The 25,864-nt window shown below is 39.8% G+C and overlaps 1 protein-coding gene across 1 annotated transcript; it reads right to left on the bottom strand.

Moving 5' to 3' along the window:
• Positions 1-383: 383 nt before the first annotated feature.
• On the bottom strand, positions 384-25,214 carry ABCB10 (ATP binding cassette subfamily B member 10). Its single transcript, XM_040059211.1, has 13 exons — positions 24,872-25,214; positions 17,321-17,521; positions 16,770-16,972; positions 14,958-15,092; positions 12,283-12,429; positions 11,388-11,523; positions 8,918-9,013; positions 6,262-6,471; positions 5,919-5,998; positions 3,991-4,171; positions 3,704-3,747; positions 2,135-2,169; positions 384-1,534 (listed from the first exon to the last, which is right to left on the bottom strand). The coding sequence occupies exons 1-13, from the start codon at positions 25,212-25,214 to the stop codon at positions 1,243-1,245; spliced, it is 2,103 nt and encodes a 700-aa protein (XP_039915145.1). The 3' UTR covers positions 384-1,242.
• Between the last annotated feature and the right edge of the window lie 650 nt (positions 25,215-25,864).

The following is a 25,864-nucleotide window of genomic DNA, read 5'->3' as shown; positions in this document are numbered from 1 at the left end:
CATATGCTTCTAGGCAAATTTTATCTGAAGATAAAATCACATCTGGATGTAATTTTGTTTTCATTCTCTAATATTTTGACTGAATTTCACTAGGTGCCATTAATGGGATTTATGCACAACATTTAAGCTTGCCCAGCACTAGGTATTTCAGCTATTGCCAATAAGGTCTTCCAGCAACAAGTTTTCCTAGCATGGATGAGTTTTAATGTGACCTGGAAAATTTCTAAAGTCTCCTTGTGGGGTTTAGCATCTTCAGAAACTCTGTTGAAAGAGACTCTTCAATCAAAAACATGAGGGAAACACTTCACTGCTATGTTACTGGTTGTCCTTGAGAAGGTTGTTTACTAGTTTTTTCTAATAAAGTAGTTACGCAAAAGTCATGATTTCCATCACTGAAGTTTTAATCAACAAAACAAAACTTTCATATGCCTTTAAAAAGGACAAAAACGTATATGGGAGGGCATGTTCTTCTGGATGTCATCTTAGAAAGGAAGTGAAACTAAAGAAATGGGAAAATAGAATAGGGAAGAAAACACATACATATTTTAGATTTTCCTATGTGACTTCATACAGTAATACACTTCCATTGTCCTTACGTAAAGTCAGTTTTTTGTTTGGTTGCCTTTTTTTTCTGTTGGGTTGTTTGTTTTATTAAAGAACTTTCCTCCAACTCATGCTTTCATACTCTCTATGTTTTAATATGTAATTCTCTACAGGAACTGTAGATGGGGATCATAGTCAAGTTCAGAACACAATCACATTTTGAAACAAACGGTAACTGGAAGGACAGTGCAGTGGAAGTCAGACATAACTTTCACAGTGTGTTAGCATCATGCATTTTTGAATTCCAGCATTTTAAGACTACTGACAAGCACAAAACACAAAAGTTCCTTGGAAAGAGAGAGACAATGATATGAAAATGATAAGATTGTCATTTAATTGCTTTTAAAATACTGAACTTACTTGAGAATGGAGCACATCTCCATACAGTGCATTACAGCAAACAAGATTCTAGACAGTCTCAAAGTAACACATGGAGAAAAATCTATGCACTGGAATTATCTCAGTGTGACAGGTATTTTTAAAAGATACAATAGTTATTAAAAAGCTTTCCATAAAAAGTTTAAACACATTTAAGTTTCAGAAGAATATTTTGTACATTTTGGAAAAATATAATATTTACTTTACACAACTGAAGCATAAGTTATAGTCTTTGTAAGTTTCCATTATTCATACATTGTCTCATACATTTTCTTTTAATATATCCTTTTCTCTGGACTGTAAATCTAATGCAAAAGTATCATTATTCTGAAGAAAAGCTTGTTTCTGCATTAGTTTCCTGAAAAGTCCATTTGGATTTGCAAGTAGTTCCTCATGTTTCCCACATTCAAGAATTTTACCCTGGCCAAGGACTGCAACGAAATCAGCATTTTGAATAGTAGACAGACGATGAGCAATAATTAGGACTGTCCTCCCTTCCATCAGCCGGTCCAGAGCTTCTTGCACGAGATACTCATTTTCAGCATCCAAAGCGCTAGTAACAAATGGGGGGAAAAACAGATGACAGGAAGATATTTGTTATTGTACAACAGGTTGGGTTTGTATGCATGATGCTTATTTTGCCAAAACTGCAAACTCTCTCTATTCGTGGTGAAGATGAACTGCTGGAACTGCAGGAAGGTTCTGTGAATACGCTCAGTGCTTGTATCCAAGTAACAGGGATTACATATTCTCATAGGGAAATAAGCATGGAGAAATAACACCAAATTAAGTCAGTGGAAAAAAAAAAATCAGTTACACTGCAGAATAATCCTATCTCTTACACTAGGATCTAAGTTTAAACTAAAGATGCAAAAAGCATTAAGTAGATGTTTCAAAATCACGTTACATATTATGAATTTAACTCCATGAAAAATTACAATGTATCAGCTATTCTTTGCTGCTCTTCAGCTTTTATTACAGGTCTCCTAACCAAGTCACACATTCTAGAAGGCACATTCTTTTTTGTGAGTAGAGAGCAGTAAGGGGCTAGATAACGTATAATAACATGGAGAGAAAGAAAGAAAGAAGAGGGAACAGTTCCCAAACCTGAGTTTTACAGGTACATAATTTCTAAGTTTCTATTTCTTCTTACCTTGTTGCTTCATCTAACAGAAGAATTTTAGGATTCTAAAAAAAGAAAGTAAAACTGGTTATAATAATAATAATTAAACAAAATCTGAATATTTATATCAATAGAGAACAGGACTCATATAGCTTAAAACTCCAAGTATTAGTACCTACTTCATCAAAAGAACTGAGCATCATTCAAAGCATTTACTTCTAAGAAAACTTAATGCTAAATGGACAAAACAGAAACAACACTCCTCCATTTTCAAATTTTCCAAAGTAATATAGCAGAATACTATTCCTGGATAACCATTTGAAAGATACAGACTAAAGCGAGGAGATGATTTTTAAGGCATTCTAGGCAGCACTCTGGTCAGAAGTTCAACATTCTTATGTGGCCCTCTCACAGATGCTCAGCTACTCTGCTTGCAGTCAGTCTGCCATATAAAACTGTCTAGTAACTGAAGTAACAAAGCCCTACCAACAAGAAGTGTTTCACTCAGAGGTAAAACACGTAGTACTTAAGAACTAGCATTTAAGAACTTCTCCCAGTTAGATTATAAAAAAAAAAAAAAAAAAAAAATTGTCAGCACTCAAATCCCTGAGAAAAATTCACTACTGAATTACAGAAAATAACCCAAACATCCTTGACAAAGTTGAGAGTAAAGGCTTTAAACTTTCTCTGGGACAGATGGGACTCCACTGCACCCCCAGCAATCACAGTATATCAACTAATCATTTTTTATTTTTTACAACCTTTTTACTTCCACAAAATAAAGTCTTTAATTCCATGAACCATATAAAATGCATGGCTTGAAATATAATCAGCTTTTTCAGCTTTTGTGATAAGAGAGAACTGGTATAATGAAATTCCTATTAATCTAGTTGAACTGTGCATGTCAGGACGCTGCAGACACCCGTGTGGCTTACCATGAATGTAAATTGTGTTCAGCAAGGACCAAAACGTCCAGCTGAGCATCAGCACCAAACTGCCTCCCTGCAAGGCCCAGTGGCTGTCCCTGAACCAAACTGTGTCGTTCTGATCCTCAGAAGCCCCCTCAAATTTGTGCAGCACAGAGCCCGCCCTGAAGCTAGACCCATACCAATCTTTGCAGAAAACCATAACACTAGATTATGCCTGAAATACCACCTTGTCCCAAACCCAGGCCACCTCCCCTCTAAGCTAAGACAAGGCTTCTGAAGTACTAGTAAACTACAACCCAGAAAAATTAACCTATGAATGATAGAGAGCTGAACATATATGCGTTTAATAGTACCACATTCTTCACGTGGTACTTCCACATGACTTCCTTCATCCTTGACCTCATCCTAGGGAAGTGGGCCATTATACAATGATTTAACATCAGTCTTGGCAAGAACTATCAAAAAACATGGCTGAAAGATAGGAAGAAGCACTGACATTTAGTAAATTGTCATTAGTTAAGCCACTCAGCCCTTTCAAACTTCATTTACATAAAAGGTAGTGTTCCCTTTTTAAAATGTTTTCCTGCCTCTCCCTCCCTACCTCCTCCTTGTTAATCCTTCCTACCTCCCCCCAAGAAGTAGTTAAATAGTTGTTCAGGTGCTGGCTTACCTTGAGCAGAGCTCGAGCAATTGCAATTCGTTGCTTCTGTCCACCTGGGGGAAAAGAATCAGTAAATTCAAAGAGAAAAATAGATGTCAGGTAATTTTAACTGAATGCCTGGGCTGAGCAGAATTAGGCCCATGTACTTTAGTGGGGAATGGAGGTGAAGGGTGGATCCCTTTAATACTTACGGCAGGCTACAGCTTGGAGAAAAAAAGTGCTAACAAAAAAATGATGGAATTTTTACATCACTCAATAGCGTCAAGATTTTTAAAATAAGCAACATGAAGACATACCTGAAAGCAAAATGCCTTTTTCTCCAACTATAGTGTCAAACCCTTTGGGAAAATCTCTGATAAAATTTGCAGCATTAGCTATTTCAGCAACTTGCTGAATCTCCTCTGCAGTCACAGTGGAAGGATCCTCTGCGCCATAGGCAATATTTTCAGCAATAGAACAGGAGAAGAGAATTGGTTCCTGACAAGTGCAAACACAAAACTAATATGGTAGATCTGTAATTGTAGGCATGTGTTTTCTATTATGTCAGATAACATAAATCCCACTTACAAGACCCCACTTACAATATCCATACAAAGAATATGTAAGCTAGAATTAATTGAATTAAAGACTAATAAAAAACCCTCCTCCTCTTACACCAAAATGGACAGAGAAAACCAATTAAAAATTAAGTTGCTTTTTTAACCGACAAAACAATAACCCTCAATTCCTAATATTTTAGGAAGAGTTTAGGAAGAGCTAGACATTCAAACATCAAAGTCCCCCCTTTGTATTTTGCCACATATCAACATAATGGAAGGGATGGAACACCTGTCCTGCGAGGGAAGGCTGAGAGAGATGAGGCTGTTCAGCCTGGAGAAGAAAGGGCTCCAGAGAGACCTGACTGTGGTGTTTCAGGACTTAAAGGAGGGCTCTAAGAAAGATGGAAACAGACTTTTTAACAGGGCCTGTTGTGATAGGACAAGGGGTGATGGTTTTAAACTACAGGAGCATCAGTTTAAACTAGATATAAGGAAGATTTTTTTACAATGCAGGTATTAAAACACTGGAAGAGGTTGCCCAGAGAGGTGGTGGATGCCCCATCCTTGGAAACATTCTAAGTCAGGCTCATTCAAAGACGGGGCTCTACAGCAACCACATGTAGTTGAAGATGCCTCTCCTCAGTGCAGGGAGATTGGATTAGATGACATTTAAAGATCCCTTCCAACCCAAAGTATTCAACGATTTGCAACAATGATGATTCTTTTCTTCATCTCTTCACAGATTTTATGGCATTATGAGCATTTAATTTGTATTCAAGCTTGCAACAGAGAACTGTGATGATAGGACAAGTGAGGTATAATGGGAAAATGTTTGAAACAAGGTAAGTGATCTCTGTTTAAAAAGTAGAGTCATGTTCTTTGAGTACCAGTATTGACCTACTGGTAATTTAAATGGAATAGATTCTTTCAAAAAGAAAAGTGCCAATGTGCCAACAGGAAAATAATTTTTGCACAAAAGATTTTGGTGGCATTATTATATGAAGAAGTTGTTTTGAAATGCAACAAATACTCAGTTACTCTTATGCTTTTAACCAGAACATCAGCCTAAAAGTTAATTGTACTGTGAATATCTGGGGAGAGGAGGGAATGAACATTTTAATTGATGAAATAGTGTATTTTTAAGACACCATTGGCTTCCAGAGTCTGGAGGTTGCTAGGAAGGTGGCACTATAAAAGTAGGTGCCAACTGCGCTGTATTTTCATGTTTGCCTAATGGAATTATGTTTTCCTGGAAACTACTCAGAGCACAGAAGGTCATTTTTTTAAATGGCTGTGTAAGATATGATTGTGTGACTTCCATCAATACAAAAGGTAATTAAGTGTTACAATTTTTGTAACTTTCTTCAACAAATTATAGCAAGCATTAGGTTGGTCATACCTACGCAATTTACAGCAATTTACCTTCCAGTTTCCACATGCACGCCTTTCTTCTAAACTAACACTTTCCATCTCTGTGATTGTGTAAAAACAGACTACCGAATACTGGAACTAGCTCTAAATACTTATTTTTAGAACAAAGCATGTGCAACAGCAGTTATGATGAGATGGAAGGATTTCACTGAGAAACAAGGTTATGTCTTTTTACAAAGAAGGAAAGTGAGGAAAAACTAGCTGATCACAAAATTATTTCATCCACTTGGATTTTTTTTTTCCCCCTTCCTTACCTGACTTACTGTTCCAATCTTTGTCCTGAACCACAGTGGATTTAACTGACGGATATCAAAGCCATCAACGGTGATAGTACCTTAAATTGGGAAACAGTGAAGTCAGGTGTGTTTGACACATACTGAAAAGAGTCTGAAAGAACAGCTGAGGACGACAACCCCTGGGGAATCACACACTGTACTGGTGGCTCAGAAATCCAAAGCTACGTAGGCACCACCACAAGGCAACCATACACCCCAGAAAGAAACATGGATCGCAAGCACAGGAACCCAACTCTTTATAAGGTTTATTTGAGATGCAAAGCACTAATTGTTACAAATGAGAGCAACACACAAACCATACCTGAGATAGGATCATACAGCCGCAGCAGAAGGGATACAATTGTTGATTTCCCTGCACCACTTGGGCCAACGAGAGCCATAACAGAGCCAGCTGGAATGGAAAGGCTGAAATCTTTGAAAATTGATGTTTCTGGACGTGTTGGATATGCAAATTCAACATCTTTGAATTCCAAAGCACCTCGGAAAACATCTTTACTTAATGTGATTCCCTCTATATAACAAAGAATAAAATACAGACATGTGAACAGAAACAAAAATTAGCTCAGCCCTTCTAAGAACTTGTTTTACAGACACTCAATAGAAATATCTATCTCTACATTCAATCTATGAATATCTGAAAGCCACAATTCAGTACCACAGTGGTTATATTTCAGCCATGAGTGAATCAGTGTGGTATACTAATCACTCCTGAATGCAATTTCAGGTTGCTCACCAGCACTGAACCTGTAGGCTACCTACAGCAAGAGGGAGAATTTGCACCTTGCTAATACCTAACCACTAACAACAATCAATTCTCAAAGAATTATCTGAATTAGTGAACATACTATAAGCAATTTAAACTTTGTCAATTAGGAGCAATGAAATAAAAAGGCATTGGTGAAGGCCAAAGTCCCGTTACCATAGAACACAAAAAGACAAACATTGCAAATCATTTATTGCCCTTTCACCGAGCCACAAAAGTCACCTGAAGCACCCTCCTCTGAACAAGAGCAGCTCCTGTCACTGGAATAAAGCTGCTGCTAGGTTTGTTGCACTAACAGACAATTTTTAGTTTTATTTTCTCCTTTCAGTGGAAAGCATATTTAATAAATTCAAATACCAATCAGGCCTAACTCTTAGGAAACGGTTCACTGAAATAAAAATTTCAATTTGTGACATTTTCCATGAACGAAACCACCATGAATGAACAACTACCAAAGCTAAATAAAACCAGCTTCTTTCTGGAACACAGCATTTGACTTGAACAAGTATCTTAACATCATTACTAGAAAAAGCTGATAAATAGTTAGGACAAACAAAGAAAATTTCTCCAAGCCCTGTTAAAACCCAGTGACACATATCCATGCTAAGCAAATTAATTAGACAGCGGGGCTGCATTCCCAAAAGACGAAGTTCCCACCAACTTTGTGAAAACTGGCAGTACTAGCGCAATAGCCGAGTCATGTTTATTTGTGCTGGAGAAGCACAGCTCAAACCCTTAATTCTTTTCAGATGAAGTGCACGAGTAGCTCCCAACCAGCCACAGCACATGGTAGCACATGCCAATATCTGGTTAAACAGTAACTGTGGATAGGAAACAAAGACACCCATCAGGAGCAATCAAGATTTCACTAGCTCTGCTCTTTTTTTCCCAGGTTTTCATTTCTTCTCCAGGCTTTCAGTTCAATAATGGTAGCATTGGAATGAAAAAGGCAAGAGCATGTAATTCCACATTCCTTCCTTGACTTTAACCCATGGACATACACATTGTAATGTTTCTACAATAGCCTGTAAGCCTCATCCAGGGAAAAGAAATGTATTTGCTAAATCCTGTGTTAGCAGCATAATCCTTATTATTACCACAGTAGCAAGTAATCACTTATCTTAAGTCTCAGTTCCAGTTATTGCAGTCTATCCATGGTCCAAAACACTGAATCTACTGCAATAGGAAGGAAGTCTGCTACCACAAGTCCTTCCTCTATATATCACTGTAAAAATACCTAAAAGCTACGTACTTGTCTCATGTTTGAATTCTAGACACAAGAAAAAAGACATTATTATTTGTTGTCACCAGCAACAACCAGAGTTCTGCAAAAGTAAAATCTTGCCTCCCCAAATAAGGAAGAAATGTGGGTAATATTACTGCGAGGATAAAGGTGCAAATCACTCCAAAAGCAACACCTGCAGTAGCTGCACATCCACACTATCCCAGGAAGCAGAAGTCCCCCTATCAGTCCTACCCTTCACTTCCTTTTATTCCCCAGTTATGCCTCAGTCTCTGATTCCTATGGCAGAACAACTCAAAAATTCAGTTTAGTAAGTGTTGCTGAAAGGCCTCAAACTGTGTGTTTGCAAGTTAGGATTCAAACTAACATGTCTTACTGTGAGCTGATTTTCACTGCATCAGTATGAAATGTTTAAGCTTGCAATACTCTTAATGAAAACCACCTGGTTTTGAAAGCTTCTCTGATCATTTCTCAGCCATTAGAGAAGAGCACAGTAAACCTTTCAGTGGAAATATGAGGTACAGCCATCTCAGAGCTCATCCCTCCTCTCCTTTTTCTTCATTCCACTTTTTTCACTCTAAAGCTGAATCAAGAGGAAGTACTGATGACATCAACAAAAATTTCCAAAAAGCTAGAAATGACCATGTGCTCAGTCACACAAATTAGGAAGGAATAGGATTTAAAAATCATACTCTGAATTAAATAAATAAAATTAATTAAACCAAAAGTAATTAATTAAGCCAAACTCTTGGCTTCTAAAATTTTTTATTAAAGGAATTTTTCATCATCTCTTTCATACTTAGGTAAAGTCAGAAGGATTATGACTATATCTAGTTTCTTTGAAGAGAATGTAAATCAGTACTACCTTTAAGTGTTACACACACCCTTCTAAAGTACTACTGACCCATAAGAGAAAATCAACCTTTAAATAGTAACAAACCAAGAACCCACCATTAAATGGAAGTTGGGGCTTCCTTTCAATAAGTTCCCAAAGACGTCCACCAGCACCTAGTCCTTTCATTAGCTCAGAATAAAAGGAACTTAGACCTAAACAAAAAGCAGAACAGTATTATGCATCCAGACTGAATGGAAGACATAGAAGAGATAAAGTTAACATTATACTTTTCAGCAGCAGCATTGAAGGATTAGATGTTTAGGGGATTTTTATTCCAACAAACTGTTAAAACATGTTAAATCCTATCTAGTCTCATTTAAGCACTGCCAATAACCCTTATTCACCATTCTTAATATATCTGTAAAACAAATCACTCTGAAGAAAACGTTAATACACTTCTGCTTATGTATGCCCTTTTTCATTCACATGTGAGGAAGAAGAGCATCCAACTTTAGGAAAATGGCTTTGCATTCAACCAGCTACATTCCCAGATCCTTCAGCAGAACTGAGCATTCTGAATGCTCTTTGTCAGACATGTTTACAGTAATACAGGGGAGCCTGACTGAGTCAGCCACAGCCGAGACAGGGAACAAAACCTAAGGCTGAAGTGATGCTTGAGAAGGTGTGTGGACAGTGGGCAATGGAAAGAAATGTGTCTCCCACGCCAGAATACTTCAAACACTACTGGAGAAAGCAGAAGCTAAGGACAAGGCCTGCACACAGTACTGGGCCCAGCTCTTTGCAGCTGTGTGAATCATCCTGACGGTAGCTTGGCTGAAGGGCTTTCCATCTGACATAAACACAGAAACCAGCATAGGACTAAAAATGGAGTAGTACATAGATACAAAATGTCCAATTTCTTAAATTTTTGTACACCTTTCAAAAGAAAGAAAGAAACGGATTTCATGATCTTTGAATTCCAACAGACTAAACAGACTTACACTGTAAAGTGCTTCCAGTGTTACGAGTTATTTCAGGAGGGCAGAAAAACCAAGGTGCATATAGAAATATGTATATCTAAATATTTATATAATGGATTCACTGTTTTATTTTTGCAGTGTAAAGTGTAAGCAGGGTGTTTCATCATGCTGCTGCTGAGGACTGTCTGAAAGTTTGCAACACTAGCCATAGTGAGAAGCTGTCTGCTTGGAAAAAAGAGCCAAAGCATCACATCCTAGAGCAGGGCATGGCAGGGGAAGGGATAAGCCTCACAGAGCAACTTCAAACTCAAACACTGAGGTTGGCAAATTCACAACTATTCCTAAAAAAAACATTATATAATATGGAAGCAAATAAAAATCAGAAAATGTTTTTATTTTTCATAACCCGTGTTCTGTGTTTGGAAGAAAAGATGGCAAACTTACAACAAGGAGGGGCAAAGTCACAGATTATGCAGTGAACTTCACAGTTGTTGCATTGCCTCCTATATGTATTGATGACATACATAGAGCAGACTTAGCACGTGAAGATTTATATTCCCTGTGGGCATGTAGGAAGGCAGGCCACTTGTGGCAAGACACCTCTGTTTCAGAGTCCCCATGAGAATGAGCTCTGTGCAGAACTACATTCTACAATAATCTGAACTAGAATTTAAAAATACGTCTTTATAGCAAATAAAAGTTAATTCAATTATATTTTTAGCAGTGCTTCTAATCTTAATTTATTTAATATTAGCTTGTCCTGTGTTTTCAAAGTGCCAAATAGCTCTCCATTGACCAAACTTCAATGATTTAAACAGAGAAGAAAGGGGGCTAGTAGTTGGAATGGGTGCCACTGGAATTTTGACATACAAGGAAGCAGGTTTGTTAAATTCTGCCCTCAAGTACAACTTTGTGCTCCCTGTGATATCAGGCCTCATCTTAAAAATGAAAATATAGGCAAGCTGCATCACCCTCCTAGTCTATCAGAAGTAACAGATCCATTTTAAAGAAGAATGCTTCCAGTAAGTTGTACAGCTTCTGAGCAACTTATCTTCATTTTTGCCTGTATGCAACCATGAAGACAGTTCTGTCAAAAAGATGAACAGCTTGTTGCTGGGCCAGTAGATTACAGAGTGCGGGCTTCCAGGAGGAGTCAGTGTGGAAAACCAGAAGGTTAGTACCGAGTGCGGTATTCTGCTGGCACTTTGTTTACTCTTCCAGTTGAGGACACTCTATACTGAATTACAGCTAAATGTTACATGCCTTTCTAAATAGAGTATGCTTAACATAGACCCACATATTTTACTGCTTTACACAATACAGCAAGTATCTTAATTCACACCTGAAGAAAATTAAAGTAATATATACTGTCACGTGCACACATTGAAAAAAACGGACCTTTCTTTTGGGGGAAAAGAAGGCACATAATTAGGTTACAGATTATTAGTTTCATTAACTCTTCAGAAAAAAAGTGATTATGATTTCTTGAGAAGTTCATTTGGAAGACTTTTTAAGAAAGTCAGATTTTTTAAGAGCTTCTTCCCTCCCGCCCCTATAGTGACTGTAATGCTTTGAAGGGAAGAAAATCTAATTTCCCATTCCATACCTCCAATGCTTACGCCAACCCAGAAAGCATACATTAGGAAAGATGAGAGTTCACCAACTGTCATGTAGGCACTGCCCATTAGTAATCCTCCTTTGTATAACACTGAGAGGACAATTAAGTTCCCAGAAAGGCCCGTCTAAGGAAAAAGGAAAAGGCAGATTATGTCACATCCATCTTGAAATTCATCCTCTAAAATGTTGTTTCAGAACTTTCCTTGTAATGAAAAGAACTCTCACACCATAGGTATCTAGGCTTTTGGAGGACTGAGGTAAATTCAACAATTCTAACACATAGAGCCAGCCAACAGCCAGACAGACATCCAGTGGCACTGTGCTATCCAACAAGTGTTCAAAAAGCAAGCAACTCTTTTTTGGCTTTCTTTTTTTCCCCAAGGTGGAGAGGAACACTAAACATTATTCTCAACCATCATCACCAAGGAAGAATTGATAGTCTGCAGTTATGTTCCAGTTTTAGAATTCAGTTAGACAAACAGTTATGGAAAAATCCAAGCCTCCCTCCCCTACCTGTGCACTCCCCACCTTCCTATGCATTGATGCTCCTCTCACTGGGGAGCCAAACCTCTAACTGCTCAGGGTAGGGGAAGGTTTCCACTAGTTTAATTCCTTGAATAGAAGGTGTAGACTCAGATAAGCAGTCCCCAGCTATGGGGCGTGGTACAGAAATAGAGGCTTAAAGTGACTTTATCATACCATTTTATCTTGAGATGCAGTTTCACAGCAATTTAGACTGATTTAAGTCCAGTCTTCCCACAGTTTTCTGTAGGTTCAATTTATTCTCAATCATTTACTTGCAGATTTTTAAGTATCATTGGGAGTTTTAAAGTAATTGACACTTTGCATAACATGGTTGGCTTACTTTCATTAAATATACTTACTGCCCCAAAGAAGCCTGCCCGAGCTAGTGCCTCTTTTTTAGCCAGCTGTAGCACATAATCAACTTTATTTGTATACTTCTCCATTTCAGCCACCTCTTGCCCAAAAGCTCGAACTGTTCTGATGTTTCCGATACGCTCTTCAGCTAACTGCATTGAAGCAAAGCACAAAACAGATCCACTGAGACACACAATTTGAAATGCTCACATTACAGAACATCTGAAAGTCAAACCAATATCACTTCACTAATCTACATAACTTTGGATAGCACTGGAAAATTTCTCATGCCTTGCTCTCTCCACCCCAATCCTCTTTTTTCAAATTCTATTAAGTTAAAAGCAAATGGCATGCCCAGGCAGTTTTAAAAAAACCCTCAAGATTGTCTTAAGTGCTAGGAGAGACAGAAAAATATAAAAGTAGGGTTAAAAAATTCAGTGTGAACAACACCCATAGGGAAGTTACTATTCACAATATGCAATAACAACGTGGGAAGGGAAAAAATAAAGAATATTCTGTTCCTTACTAAGCCATGCAAAAAAGCCTGCAATTGTTTCCTAAAACAATTCCACTCATTTGATCAAAGCAATGCTGGGGATTAATTTAGCCCAACTACTAATGTTTCATTTCAACTCAGTACTTTAACTTCTAAACAGCAAAGTATTAATTCTAAAATACCTCAGTTGTAACCAATTACACTAACTTGTTAATGGACATTGTGATGGTCTTAGAAAAAACAAGTTCCCCTTTTGCAAGTAAAAGTACGATACAAAAATATAATTCTCCTTCTTCCATCTCCCATTCAACCTGAAAATTTGAATGGAACACAAAAATTGCTTGTTCATATGAAATCTCACACCTAGTTTACAAAGGCACGAGCTTCCCACCAACACAGTCTGAGGAACACAAAGAGAAGAAGGCTAATCTTCCTTTTGCACAGTTCTACAAAGGACATCCCAAGTTCATAACAGCTGACAACTGTGACTATTTTAACTAGAGCTTTTCTAATTATACTTCTATGCTTTATAATAATGTTTCCCCACCCTAAGCCTTTGAGGAAAATGTTTAAGAAACAGACCTCATAAACATTTAAGAACTGACAGTAAGGTCAAGCATCAGGGACACATTTCAGAGACAGACTTGCTAGCAAAGGAAGCATTTATCTAGAATGCTCCCGATAGCTTCAAGCTCAAAACCATAATCCAAGAAAAGTGGTTTTCAGACCCAGTGTCATGGGGTGACTGTGTATCCCCAATCGTCTGTTGGGTGCAGGGGGGAGGGCAAGCGCGGTTTGTTTTTCCCCAGGAAAACCCTGCTCATCGGAGTGACCTTGAAGCGGGGGAGCTGGAACACGGCAAGACAAAAGAAGCTCTGTTGTTTTTTTGCCCCGGCAGTTAGTTAGTTTAGTGCTAGCATAGTTAGACGCTGTAGAATAGCTGAAGCTTTTTGCTTTTTTTTTTTTTCTTTTTCTTTTTTTGTCCTTTTTTCCTTCCTTTTTGCTTTTTTTGTCCTCTCCTCGGAACTGTTCCAACCTCTCCGGACTAAGGACCTGGGGAAGCACCGGGGGCCTCCACAGGGGACCCACCCCACCAAGACCAGCCCTGCACATCTCCTTTTCTCCCAGCGTCAGCAGAGACGGAGCGGTGGAGCACAGTGACGACCCTCGAGGAGACTTTCTTTAAGTTTGTTATCCCTCCGTAAGCGGCACGAAGCTCTTGTCATCGGGTATTGTGCTGGGAGTGCTTTGCCTGTTTAATAAACAGGTTTTTTCCACTTCTCTCTGAGGAAATCTTTTTTCCCGAACCAGTTGGAGGAGGGGAGGGGGGCCCTGTGGGAGGGTTTCTCCCAAAATCTGCCTGAAACCACCACAAACTTATTGGCGCCCAACGTGGGGCTCGAGAGAGTGGAAAAACCCTGTACTGATTAATATTTAGCAGTCAGTAATTATGCTGTTTGACCTCATGTCTCTTGGGATGGGGGCCTTGCTGTGTTTTGGATCCTTAGGCTTCTTTGAGGTCTTAATACCTTTGTGGTCCTTAGGTTTATTTGCATATCCAGAGATAGCCCCAATATTGTCACTAATACGCAGTTTTTACAGCAGAGGGACACGGATTAGAGTAGCTATTGGCCTTGGTTTAATCATAATCATTTGTAGGAAGTTTATAAAGGTGCTGAGATCTTTCCCTAGTATGTATGGGTCATGGTTATGGTTATTCACCCTGTTTGTGGGAAGAGGAGCAGAGGATGAAGCGTTGCAGTCTTTCGTTTCCTTCTTCTCCTCTGAATCGGTTAAATCATTGCTGGAGAATGTTGAGTTTCCCCTGAGTGTTAAAGAGACCATCTTTCTGGTATGTCATCTGGTAAGCCTCCTCTATACAGTACCAACTTACACAGGACTTCATAGGCTGATTTTTTTATGCTCTCACAAAGCTGAAGCCTAAGCTCCTTGCCATTTCTTACATTTCCAGATTCTCAAGGCCTAATATTATATTGTTATGGACAAAGGAAGCATGGTTGGTTTTGAGATCTGTAAGTGTTACTGACATTTACCTTTCATACTACTCAGGTGCAAAACTACAGGGTCAGAACTAACAGTACAATTGTTTTCAGAAGATCTGTAACTTTAGAGATATTAACCTAAATACATTAGAGCAACTTTAAAGTTAACTAGAAAGATTACCTGTGTTGCTTCTGCAAGAGAATCTTGAGTCATTTTAGTAAGCTTTCGCAAGTATCTGCCATAAATCACAGCCAGGACAGCCAAGGGTGGCACAACGCTCAGAACAAATGCAGCAAGGCTAGGGGAAACAAAAAACTAGAAGAAAAAGGTATTGTCAGAGTTTAGCATTCAGATTAAAAATAATCCCTGGAGTACTGAAATGCAACTCCTCTCGCTACTTTTCTAGTAGGGATTTAGTGCTACCATGTTTTCATTTCTCATGTTTTAATTTTCTTCCAGGCAAAATATCCATTCTTCCACAGCATTTGGGAGGTTAGAACAAAGGACTATAAACAAAGCCATCTGGATTTAATTTCTAGCTTTCTTGCTGGTTCACTGTGTGGTCTTAGTCAAGCATCTTACCCTGCTAGTAAACAGGTCTACCAGGAAATCTCTTGGGGATGCTGAAAGACATAAGCTATTACACAGTTTCTAAAGTGCTTTCACAACTATTAAATAGGTGGTGTAATACAGAAACTCTGAGTAGAGAAATATCATACAGTATTTCTGGGTAACTGAGGAACAAACAGATGGAGTCACCAGTACTTCCTAGCACCCACAGATGGGTGGAACAGGGTATTTAATTGATTGCTGCAAAACTTATCGCTTATAATGATCACCATCAAAGCACCTAAAGATGTTATCTTCATAAGATTTACCGACATTACATCTAATGTGCTTTAATTTCAACTTGCTTTCTGTATTGAAAACAAAAATCTCCAAAATATTCAAAATCAACATAATTGACAGGCTTTATAATTATTTCATAGTAATATCTTCTTTTCTTGGCAAGCTTTTATAATCCACCTCTTACAAGCATCTCCTGGCAGTATTTTGGAGCAGAATGCATTTTATAAAGTTATCTCATTTTATCTATGGTAAGATAAAACCTTAGACTCCCTTTGTAAGAGAGTACAGAAAGCCATTCTTATCAGCAATTTTTATGAGTGACAAAATAGTAAAGCTTTAAAGCTTCGTAGAGGAAACTCTTAACAGTTTCTAATAATGACAATATTGAATGCTTATTTTTATGAGGAGACTATTTGCTGTCTGTTTTTAACTCCAGGTACGCAGCAGAAATTACTACACCTTCATTTACAATAATTACAACCAATGCATAAGCATAAAAAAATTAATGCCACAAAAAACCCAAAAAAAACCCAAACAAAAAAACCCACAAACAAACAAACAACAAAAAAAACCTCCCCCCCACCCCCCCACAAAAAAAATTAACAGATGCCCTGAACTGAAGCCTTCATTAACAAGGTTCCTACATAAACATATTCTTTACTGACAGACTAAAGCAGAAAGACCAATGCTTGTAAAAATCCTCAGTATTAATTAGACATGCAGTACTGCCTCTGCTCACCTAGGTTTTAACCAGAATCAACCAATTTTAATGATTTTCTGTCAGTTCCTTCACACCATATTTTACCTACAACCATGGGAATGTTATTACTGGTTTTAGTATCCTCAGTAAGAATGGAATTCAGCGATTTGCCTACTACATTTTGCTTGATAACTTTGGGTAGCAACAGTAGTTAATGTCAATCCATCATCCTCCAAATTCTGCTTGTAAGTAAACATCAAGTGGCTGGCTACAGGCACATCACCTATTGCAATAATCTCTGCATCTGTTGTAGCTAACCAATGAAATACACTTGTACCCAAGAGCACACGATTGCTCCTGGACCGACTCACACACACCTAATAGAACTGAAACAAACGTGAAACTACAAGAAGTGTCAAGCAAGTGTCAAGAGACCACCATACCATCATTCCAACCCCCACAGATGCTTGTGCTCCTGCCCTGAGCCCATCTGAAAGGTTTTCAGTCACTGAGCGGCCCAAAAGGGCTGTATCTGAAGATAAGCGGTTTATCAGCTCTCCTGTTCTGGTCTTGTCAAAGAAAGCCGTTTCTTGCTTCACAATAGAGGAGAACATGGTTGCTCTCAAACGTTTCACAATTCTTTGTCCTGTCAAAAACATAAGTCAGTCAAGCATAACATAAGAGACTTTACACAGACACCAACAATGTAAAAATCACAGGATTGCACAGCACTGAACAAGGCACATTACAGGGAAGAGAGTCTGGTAAGATGTGTTAGATGGGATCTTTAAGATCTCACCTAACAGCAAATGAAAATGAGCAATCATTCCAGCACAGTTCTTTGCACTATTAGTTTACCTTTGCTCTGGTTAAAAATAGCTACCGATTCCAAAATCATCTCTTGGCCACTGCCAAGAATTTGTTTAAGATCATTAGATATCCTGACTCCACGAAAAACAAGATGACTGTCAGTACCACTTTTGCTTGTTTTTACCTGCAGTCTGCATGAGGTAGACACGAGTAGCATTAGCAGCACCACCACATAAAAAGATTCCGCTCAGCAAGGCACACAGGCTGGTTAGGCTGTCAGTGAAATCCTCACTGGGATTTGTGTAAATAATGTCAATAACTTTCCCCATAAAGAAAGGGGCTGACATGGTAATGACACTGGAAACGGCGAGAAAGCCAACAGCAGCTGCAAATCAACAAGAAAGAGGAAAGTTATTCTGAACTTACAAGATCATTAATAGTACAAATCAAATAATTTTTCACTTGAAACTTCTATTAAGCTTCCAAGTGCCAATTGAAATAATCAGCACTCTTTTAGACCCCATTCTGGATGGGGTATTTTAAGCCACTGTATAAATTAACTTAGGCAAGGCACGTTTTTAAGACTCTGAAAAGCCTCTATATACAATCACAGTCCTGGAATCGCTTCTCTTGTCTGATCTTCAACAGCACCAATCAAAAAGGTTAACTTCTCACAGGTGTCACCTTTCAAGAGGATTGACAGTTTCCAAATTCTCACATACAATCCTTCAGCTCCTGTTTGGTTTGGATTTTATTATTCATGCTTGTCACTCTATGGAAGCTTCTAGCTGTCTGTTTTTGAGATAACAATGGACTGTAGTAAAGATCTGATCTGAGAACCATTTAGCCATGCAGGTTTATTGGAAAAAAACAAAAAACAACCCAAACAAACCAGAAACCAAAAAAACCCGTAAATTTGATTTCTTCTTAACTGATAAATTTTATAAACATTCATTTTGTTTTACTCTTTACTATTGTTGGACTAAAAGAAAAATAGTGTAAGTCTTAATTAGAAGTACAATTTGCTGATGAGCAGAGCTCTTGAATTCCAGTTGCAGGACCACCCATGGAACAGCCTGTTTGAAGTAGCTTTTTGAAGGTGTATCACAAAGTATGAAAATCACACTGGACCAAAACTTAGCCTTTTGAACTTAAACCTGCAAAGAAATTCCTTGAGCCAAGAACACAGTTTAATTCTAAAAAGGCAAGCCAAGCTTGGAAGGCTGAGAGCTAGAGAAAACCACATCTTAATTGAAAACTGAACAAACTTGATATGAAAACCACTGAACCACAACAAACAATGACCTTTATATAGCATTATTTTCCAAGAACCAACCATACACTTAAAGCAACCATTCATAGGATTGCTGCGAAACTACTAGCAAATAATGCCCTTGAAGACAAAAATACACAGTGCTGAAAGTCCTGAAGTTTAGTTCCATTCTACTGAGCTTCTTGTATCACTTCTGTGACAAAGACAGCAGCCAGCCTCCCTACTGCACACTGCTGTAAGCAGTATGTCTAACACCTGACACAGATGGTTTGATGCCTCTTGGAAAACTTTGTTTCAGTTTTAACTTGAAGTGTAAATACAGCTGTGTATTTATAAGGAAGAATTCAGAGTACAAAAAATTCACAGCTGCAGCCCTTGTGCTTCTTAGTCAAGATTTGTTTGCAATCTTTCCCTTGCGTTACAGTCAGGCCAGCAAGCGCGTGAAAGATACAGGATTTGGATCTTTAACTTGAAGCTATAGAAACTATAAGAAACAAGAGGAGAAAGTGAAACACTTTCTGGTGCAAAATCACTGCTCTATGCCATAGGCACATCTTGTAAGGATATTGCTTATTAGCTAAAAATTAGTGGATGACCTTATTAACAGGCTGGCAGCACTGGTGTATTCAAGCTGTGAAGCAGCAGGGAAAAACACAACAAACCCCAGGTTATTTCCTGTCAGAAAAATCTGGTTGGTCTCCAAGGCACCTGGAGATGGACAAAAGCAGTGATTATAAGCACATTACTGCATGGCAGCTCAGTCTCCATTAGTCCAGACAATTTCTAAGTTATGGATGGAACAGCACATATGAACTGCAGATATAAATATTCACAGAAGGAAGAGGACTATATAGCCAACCCCCCCTTATGTTTCTGTCTAGTGGCTTGAATTTATCTTCAGCTCCTCTTCATTCAAACAGCACGGGTTTCACTGTAATAACTTCCAACAGCCTTAATTGAATGAAGAGCAAATACCAGTACCTAAAGCAAACTGAAAACTACTGAACTAAGTATCTTACATGTATTTATTAATTTAATCACAAATCACATGCAAAATAAGGTTCCCTGAATGAAACTCTCATGTTAATTAAACCAGCAGACCAACTAGAAAATAGCACAGTTGTCAAGCAGCTGCTCTTTTTTGTTTCTTTTAAAATGTTGACTTTTTGAAGAAATAGGAACCAGCAAACACTCATTGCACTGCCTCCTTCAAAGGAGCTGTCATGGTGATAACTGGCTAAGGGAGGAGTTCGATGTGTTCAGCAACGAGATATGAAGACACTCCAGTAACACTGAAGGTTGTTGCTGATAGAAAAAAAAGGTCAGACTAAACTCTATAGTATTAGTTTCACATGGCTTACTCTCTTACCCAGAAAATTACATCAAACAAAGCTTCCTTTCATTTTTTAAAGTAATTTTTTTTTGTAGGCTATGAGATGACAATAAAGAAAATATGAGGCAGATCAGTGGAACTTACAAAACCAGGACTTCAAAGTAGCAACAGAAGCAACGACAAGGAAAGCTGGCTGCAGCAGCAGCTGAGCAACCCTCTCGGAAACGTTAGGCAAACATTTTGTTGTCTGCTTGCACAGAAATCCATATTGCTGCACAAAGTGATATCTTTATTACTATTAAGATCAACACACTCTGTATTAAGGCTGACATGGGTTTGCTTCTTGACAGCAAACCTGCAACTTCCTTCGAGGACAAGGCTGCCAGCTGATAAACCACAATGTTTGCTAGCAATAACTAGGCAGAGCTTTCAGAACCCTCTCTTCACAATGTAGACGAAGTGACTCGAAAGAGTCATAAATTAATTTTCTACACACAAAAATAACACCAAGACAGTGAATATTTCTAATTTTGCTGCCTCCTACCAAATATCCTTCTCACCCAGTATAGTATGTGGAAATGTATGAAGACAAAATACTTGCAAGCCTGTTTGGTGGGGCTGTTTTGAAGACAAATACATAAGGATTTTACCTCAGGTGAATTAAGATCACCATCAGGGATGAAAGGAGGAAAAAAGAGGTATTGATGAGATCTGGCAGTGCACAGTAACCCAGCAACAGGTCACAGTAGCTAGTTTTTACTATTCCATAAGCTATGAATGTTACCTCCTGAAATCTTTTAGGTATTGTACTGGTTTCATTTAAATTTGGGGGGCTGGCAGGTCAGAAGCAAGCTTTGGATTTGTGAGAAATATCCTTCTACCAGTAACAATGAATATCTGTCTATTACCAGTTATCTGTGCAGTAATATGTGGGGAATTTTTAAGCTTAACACTGACTGGCTTTCCACAAGGACATTTGGAGTGATGAATAAAACCTACCACCTTATCATGTGCGTTCAGGAAGGTCGGGCTCTTCAGTTGTTCTTTAATGGGAGAAAGATGCACTGGTAAATTTTATATTTTTTGGTCAAAGTTAATTTTCTTTTGGTGGACCCTGGTCCATAATATTTTTGGGTATCAACCCTGCAAAGGTATCAACCCTGTAAAGAGTCAGCTCAGCAAATACTACAAGATAAAAATCTTCCAGAGTACACTGTGAGCACTTAATGATGTTCTGTATAGTTCTACGTTAGGTATGAGTGGTGTGATTTCCTTTCTGTGTTAAATTCATACATGACATCTGCACATCTATTATTATGCAAGAACCTTTTAGAACCACCCTCCTTACACTGTTAAGAACAACTGTGTTACTGTGCTCAGAAAAAAATTACAATTCACAAAATCCTAGAAAGTAACAGGATAACTCTAGGTTTAGAGGAGAGAGTACCACTTCTTCTTTTAGTGTGTGTTTAACAGTAAAGCATTTAACTTGTTCACATTTACCTTGTATAAAGACAGTCTTTATGTCAGACCAACCTAGCTATGACTCCTATCTCCACAGTTCACACAAATAATGCACCAAGAACATTCCCCAAGGAAATTGAGGTCTAAGCACCTAACTGATCACAGTGATAAGCAGCTATGGTTTCTGCAATATTTTACTTAAGTAGTTTCGCTAACAGTTCAACACCACTTTAAAATAAACAACCATCACCAATTAGGCAGAGAAAAACCAACTTTCTATGATAAAGCTACAAGACGGCTTGGACCTTTTGTGTGTTTCATACCAAACATTGACAAAATCAGAAGAAACACTAGCAGGAGAAACAACAAAAAGCACCTAGCCTATATTTTATTGGCGCACTGCACATGAGAAAACACTCAGTAAGTTACCTCTACATATATACACATATAGGAATTATGATTTTAAAACCACAAGAATTGCCTTCCAAAAAAAATATCAAAGTGCATCACTGGTGTAATTTTAAAGTAAAATAAAATCCGATAATGAATAAGGCAGTGCTCTCCTGACTTAATTGAAATTTTAATCCACAGGAAAGCAGCCGTTACAAACTTGCCAAAAATTACCAAATAAAACTTGTGAAATAACATGTATTGTATTGTATGTACATGTATTTGTATTGTATACAGGTCTTCCTTAGAAGACCTGTGTACAATACAAAACTTTCTGTGCACTTTCTTACTCAGTGCACAGAAAGTTTTATAGAGGGAAACAGCACATTTTGCTATGGGATTAAAAATTTCAGAGTTCCTTGTGCTTACAATTCAATACCACTATTGTTTCCTTCGAGTGTGGTTTGGATAAAATGCAACAGATTCTCACGGGGAGAAACAAGGATGTAAAAGGGATCACTTTGAAAAGGCATTTTTGTGGTCTCACACACACAGAGCAGGATTTAATAATTCCAACTATGGCCCTGTCCTCTTTCCCAGGAACTGAATTTAACTGAAGATGCAGGTTTAGCTTACCTGACTACACCAGATCGGCCAAAGAATTCCTGCAACTACTTCTCTTTGTTAAACCTGGGAGGTATTATGGGATTTACAAACTCCTAATCACTACACAAAACTATGGTCACTAACAGAGTAAATTCCCACCATAGTATTTGGGCTTCTTTTTACCACTTAATTACAAACAACAAAATTTAACACACATGTCCCATTTAAAATATACTCATAGCTCTACCCGCTGTAGAAGTAACTCGGAATATATTACATTGATACTTTTTTTTTTTTTTGACAGTATGACATTTGATACATTTATTTTCATTCCCAGGAGCCTCCAGAGGGTCAGAAGCTCCTCCTGCAAGAGGGAGTTTACACGGGAAGTCTAGGCCAGAGCACACCACTTCTTCCTGAGCCACTGGATGGCGAAGAGGCCTTGCAGAGAGCAGGATGGGACCTTCTCCTCTGGTGCCAACCACAAGGGGAGCAGGTCACCTTCACCTCTGCACCTGCACCTCATCAGCTGACACCACTTCCCCAGCACACCAAGATGGGTGAAGCTAGTCATGCTCAACTTCCTCATAAATCATCCTCTGCTCCCACTGTCCTTATGGCACCAATTCACCTTCTGTGACTGTGAATTTCAACTCACATCTGCAAGGAGCAGACAAGACCATCACGACTCGTGTGCCACGTGGAATGCCAGAAAAGGTACACAGCACTCCACATTGGTACTGCTATACCCCCATGTTACCAGCGACCAGTTCTATAAAATACAAAAAATCTGAAAGAACTCAACCTTCCTGCAGAACTAAACAGCACCTGTAGACCTCTGAAGAGACCTCACATCATTTGCTTAATGGTTATACAGACTTGAAAAGGAAATTAAATGTTTTACCCCTTGGTTCATTGTTTCATATAGTGAAACCATTAACCTTCCTCTTTTTTTTGAATGGAGCGAACCCAGACACACTAGGTTTTTAAGGACTAGTTTCTCAGTACAAAGCTGTAACAGGAAGAATATGCAACATATTTTAACATATTTTAGATACAATGGGTAGATGCAATTTCCCTACAACCACCTACAATGCATTTTACCCATATTTATTATCCCTGCGCTCTATAATGACCAGAAGCATTCCCCCTGTTAGCTTTTCCATCACGCCACCTAGTTACAACTTTTCCCCTAAGCAGGGTGTCAATAAAGAAGAATCTTACACAAATTCACTTCTTTCCCAGAATGAAGACCAACTAGACATTGAAAAGCAGTTATTACATGTTCGTATTTTTTCTATTGTCATGACTTGATATCATCAAGTTGATGTGTTAGGGTTTTTCTAAACTTTAATTCAGGCCATTTTGTTATCTTAAAAGACAAAACTGCATGTAGCTGGTTTTTAGTAATTGTGATAGCTGATTACTTAAACCATCACCAGACTGCACAGATTAAGGATACTTTGCTCTATTTCAAAATATAATTAGAAACAAACATACCATACCCTGCCTGTGATAAACAAGCTGGCAGCGAGTGCCCAGTAAAGCGAACTAAATTAAATTTCAGTTATTTGGAAGCCTTGGGTCCTAAAAGCCGGCCTTAAAATAGCTGATTTATTTACTTGATTAAATTTAAATGGGAAAACCACAGACTTTGAAAACTTCATTGTAAAACCAGCAGGTAGTCTAAAATCTATAAACATTCATTTGGATCCAAATCATGTTGGCTATATAATACCAACATGTAATGAAACTCTGTAAATACCCACTGTGCATAAAATCTTGCGCAAAGTGTTTTGTATTCCGCAAACCACCTCTTTATGTCTAACTATCTCACCTCTCCTCTCAAACACCATTTATACATTATATGGGAAGTACCTAAATTTTTACAGAGGACTACAGGCCTCTCACTCATGAGACAGTGCACATGCTGCCTTCTACTAAAGTGGCCTTACAAAACCCAAAGGACATAATAATTTGATATTGTTTTCTTACCAACAGCTATTATCATACTAACCCATGAGAAACAATGTCAAGAAAAGTTCGTTTATACTCTATTGAAAATATCAGTGTTAAGGGTGTAATTTATACGAACACGGTGCTTTTGTTTCACCACACAGCCACTAGAAAACAAACAATTTTCAAAACATCTTACAAAAGTTTTAAGCAAAAAAAATATTAAGGGAGGGAATTCCAATTTACTTAAAAAACCCCAAACCAAAACAAAAACAAAACCTCATCAGGTTCCCCTTTTTACTTAATGTCATGTAGACTTGGGCCCAAATTTATTGCAGGCAGATTGTGAAGTCTGCTCTGAACACGCCCAGGAGCATTTAAAAAAACGGAACCGAGTTCTGTTAACTTCCGAAACTTTTGCCTTCCCTTCAAAAACCAACAGATTAAGAGACGGGAAAGTGTGAAGAGGGGGGAGAATGTATGTGTGTTTAGCTTTTCACACGTATGGAAGGCTCGCTTCAAGATTCCCAGCGTTGCGCTGGGATGCTGCCAGCAGGGCCGGTTCTCCAGGGAAACGCGACCTTCTCCTTCGCCCCGGCGGCGGCCGCTGCGGGGACGCACCCCGGCCGCGCACCCCGGCCCCGGCGGCCCCTCCGGGCGGGGCGCCCGCCGCCCCCTCCCGCTCCGGCAAAGCCCCGGGGCGGCCCCGGTACCTGTCAGTCTCCAGCGCTCGGGGTGCGCCAGGGCCAGCAGCCTCCGAGCCTCGAAGCGCGGCGGAGCGCCCGCAGCTCCCCGCGGCGGCTCCGCGCCCGCCGCGGTGCTCAGTGAGCGCGGGGCGCCGCCCGCCGCCGCCGCCGCCGCCGCGGGGAGGAGGCGGCAGCGGTAGGACGCGTAGGACGGGGAGCCCGGCGGCAGCGGCGGCGGGAGCCGCGTCCCGCACCTGCCGGGCGGGCGCGGCGGAGCGCGGAGCCCGGCGGCCGCCCGAGCCCAGGGGGGCGGCGCCGCCCGGCGCAGCAGCGGCAGCAGCCAGGGCAGGCGCGGCGCGTAGCCCGCCATGCGGCCGGCGCGGCAGCCCAGCTGCTGCTGCCGTCGCCGGTCCCCGCCGCGCGGGTCTGCGGCGGGAGGAGGAGGAGGAGGCGCCTCCGAGCCGCCGCCGCCGCCCATGGGCCGGCGGCCGGGAAGCCGCGGCCGCGCGGGCCCGGCCCGGCCTGCGGAGCGCTGATAAGGCTGCGGCTGTCGGCCTCCTCCCGGCCGCCCCGGCCAGCGCCCTCTGCCGCCGCCCGGCCCGGGGAAGGGGCAGCAGGGGGCCCGGGCCTGCCGAAATGGCGCCCCAGAAGACAGAGGGGATCTCGGTAATGCGTATAAATATCTCGAAAGCGGGTGCCAAGAGGATGGTGCTGGGCGCCTTTCAGTGGTGCCCTGTGAGACGGCGAGGAGCGGGGGCTATAACTGAAAGCATAAGAAGTTCCATCTCAGTGAGAGAAAGAGCGTCATGTTGAGGGTGGCAGAGCATTAAACAAGGAACAGGCTGCCCAAGGAGGTTATGGATTTTTGCTGTCTGGAGACATTAAAAATCCACCTGGACGTGTTCTTGTGTCATCTTGAGGTGACCCTGCCTTGCTGTGGGGTTGGACTGGATGATCTCCAGTGGTCCCTTCCAACCCTAAAACGTCTGATTGTTTGAGTCTGCCCTGCCCTGCCCAGTG

Source organism: Hirundo rustica, chromosome 3 (genome assembly GCF_015227805.2).
Source record: "Hirundo rustica isolate bHirRus1 chromosome 3, bHirRus1.pri.v3, whole genome shotgun sequence".
NCBI lineage: Eukaryota > Metazoa > Chordata > Aves > Passeriformes > Hirundinidae > Hirundo > Hirundo rustica.
Note: the sequence above shows the minus strand (reverse complement) of the source record. Positions and strands in the feature narration are given on the sequence as shown.

What these genes read in the sequence shown, in the direction of transcription:
- ABCB10 (XM_040059211.1), bottom strand. Translation starts at nt 25,214, where the DNA reads ATGGCGGGCTACGCGCCGCGCCTGCCCTGGCTGCTGCCGCTGCTGCGC. An exon ending in CGAGCGCTGGAGACTGACAG is followed by an intron (nt 17,522 to 24,871) that starts GTACCGGGGCCG and finishes GTTGATTTGCAG; the next exon opens with CTGCTGTTGGCTTTCTCGCC. An exon ending in AGATTGGAACAGTAAGTCAG is followed by an intron (nt 4,172 to 5,918) that starts GTAAGGAAGGGG and finishes TGCACTTGTCAG; the next exon opens with GAACCAATTCTCTTCTCCTG.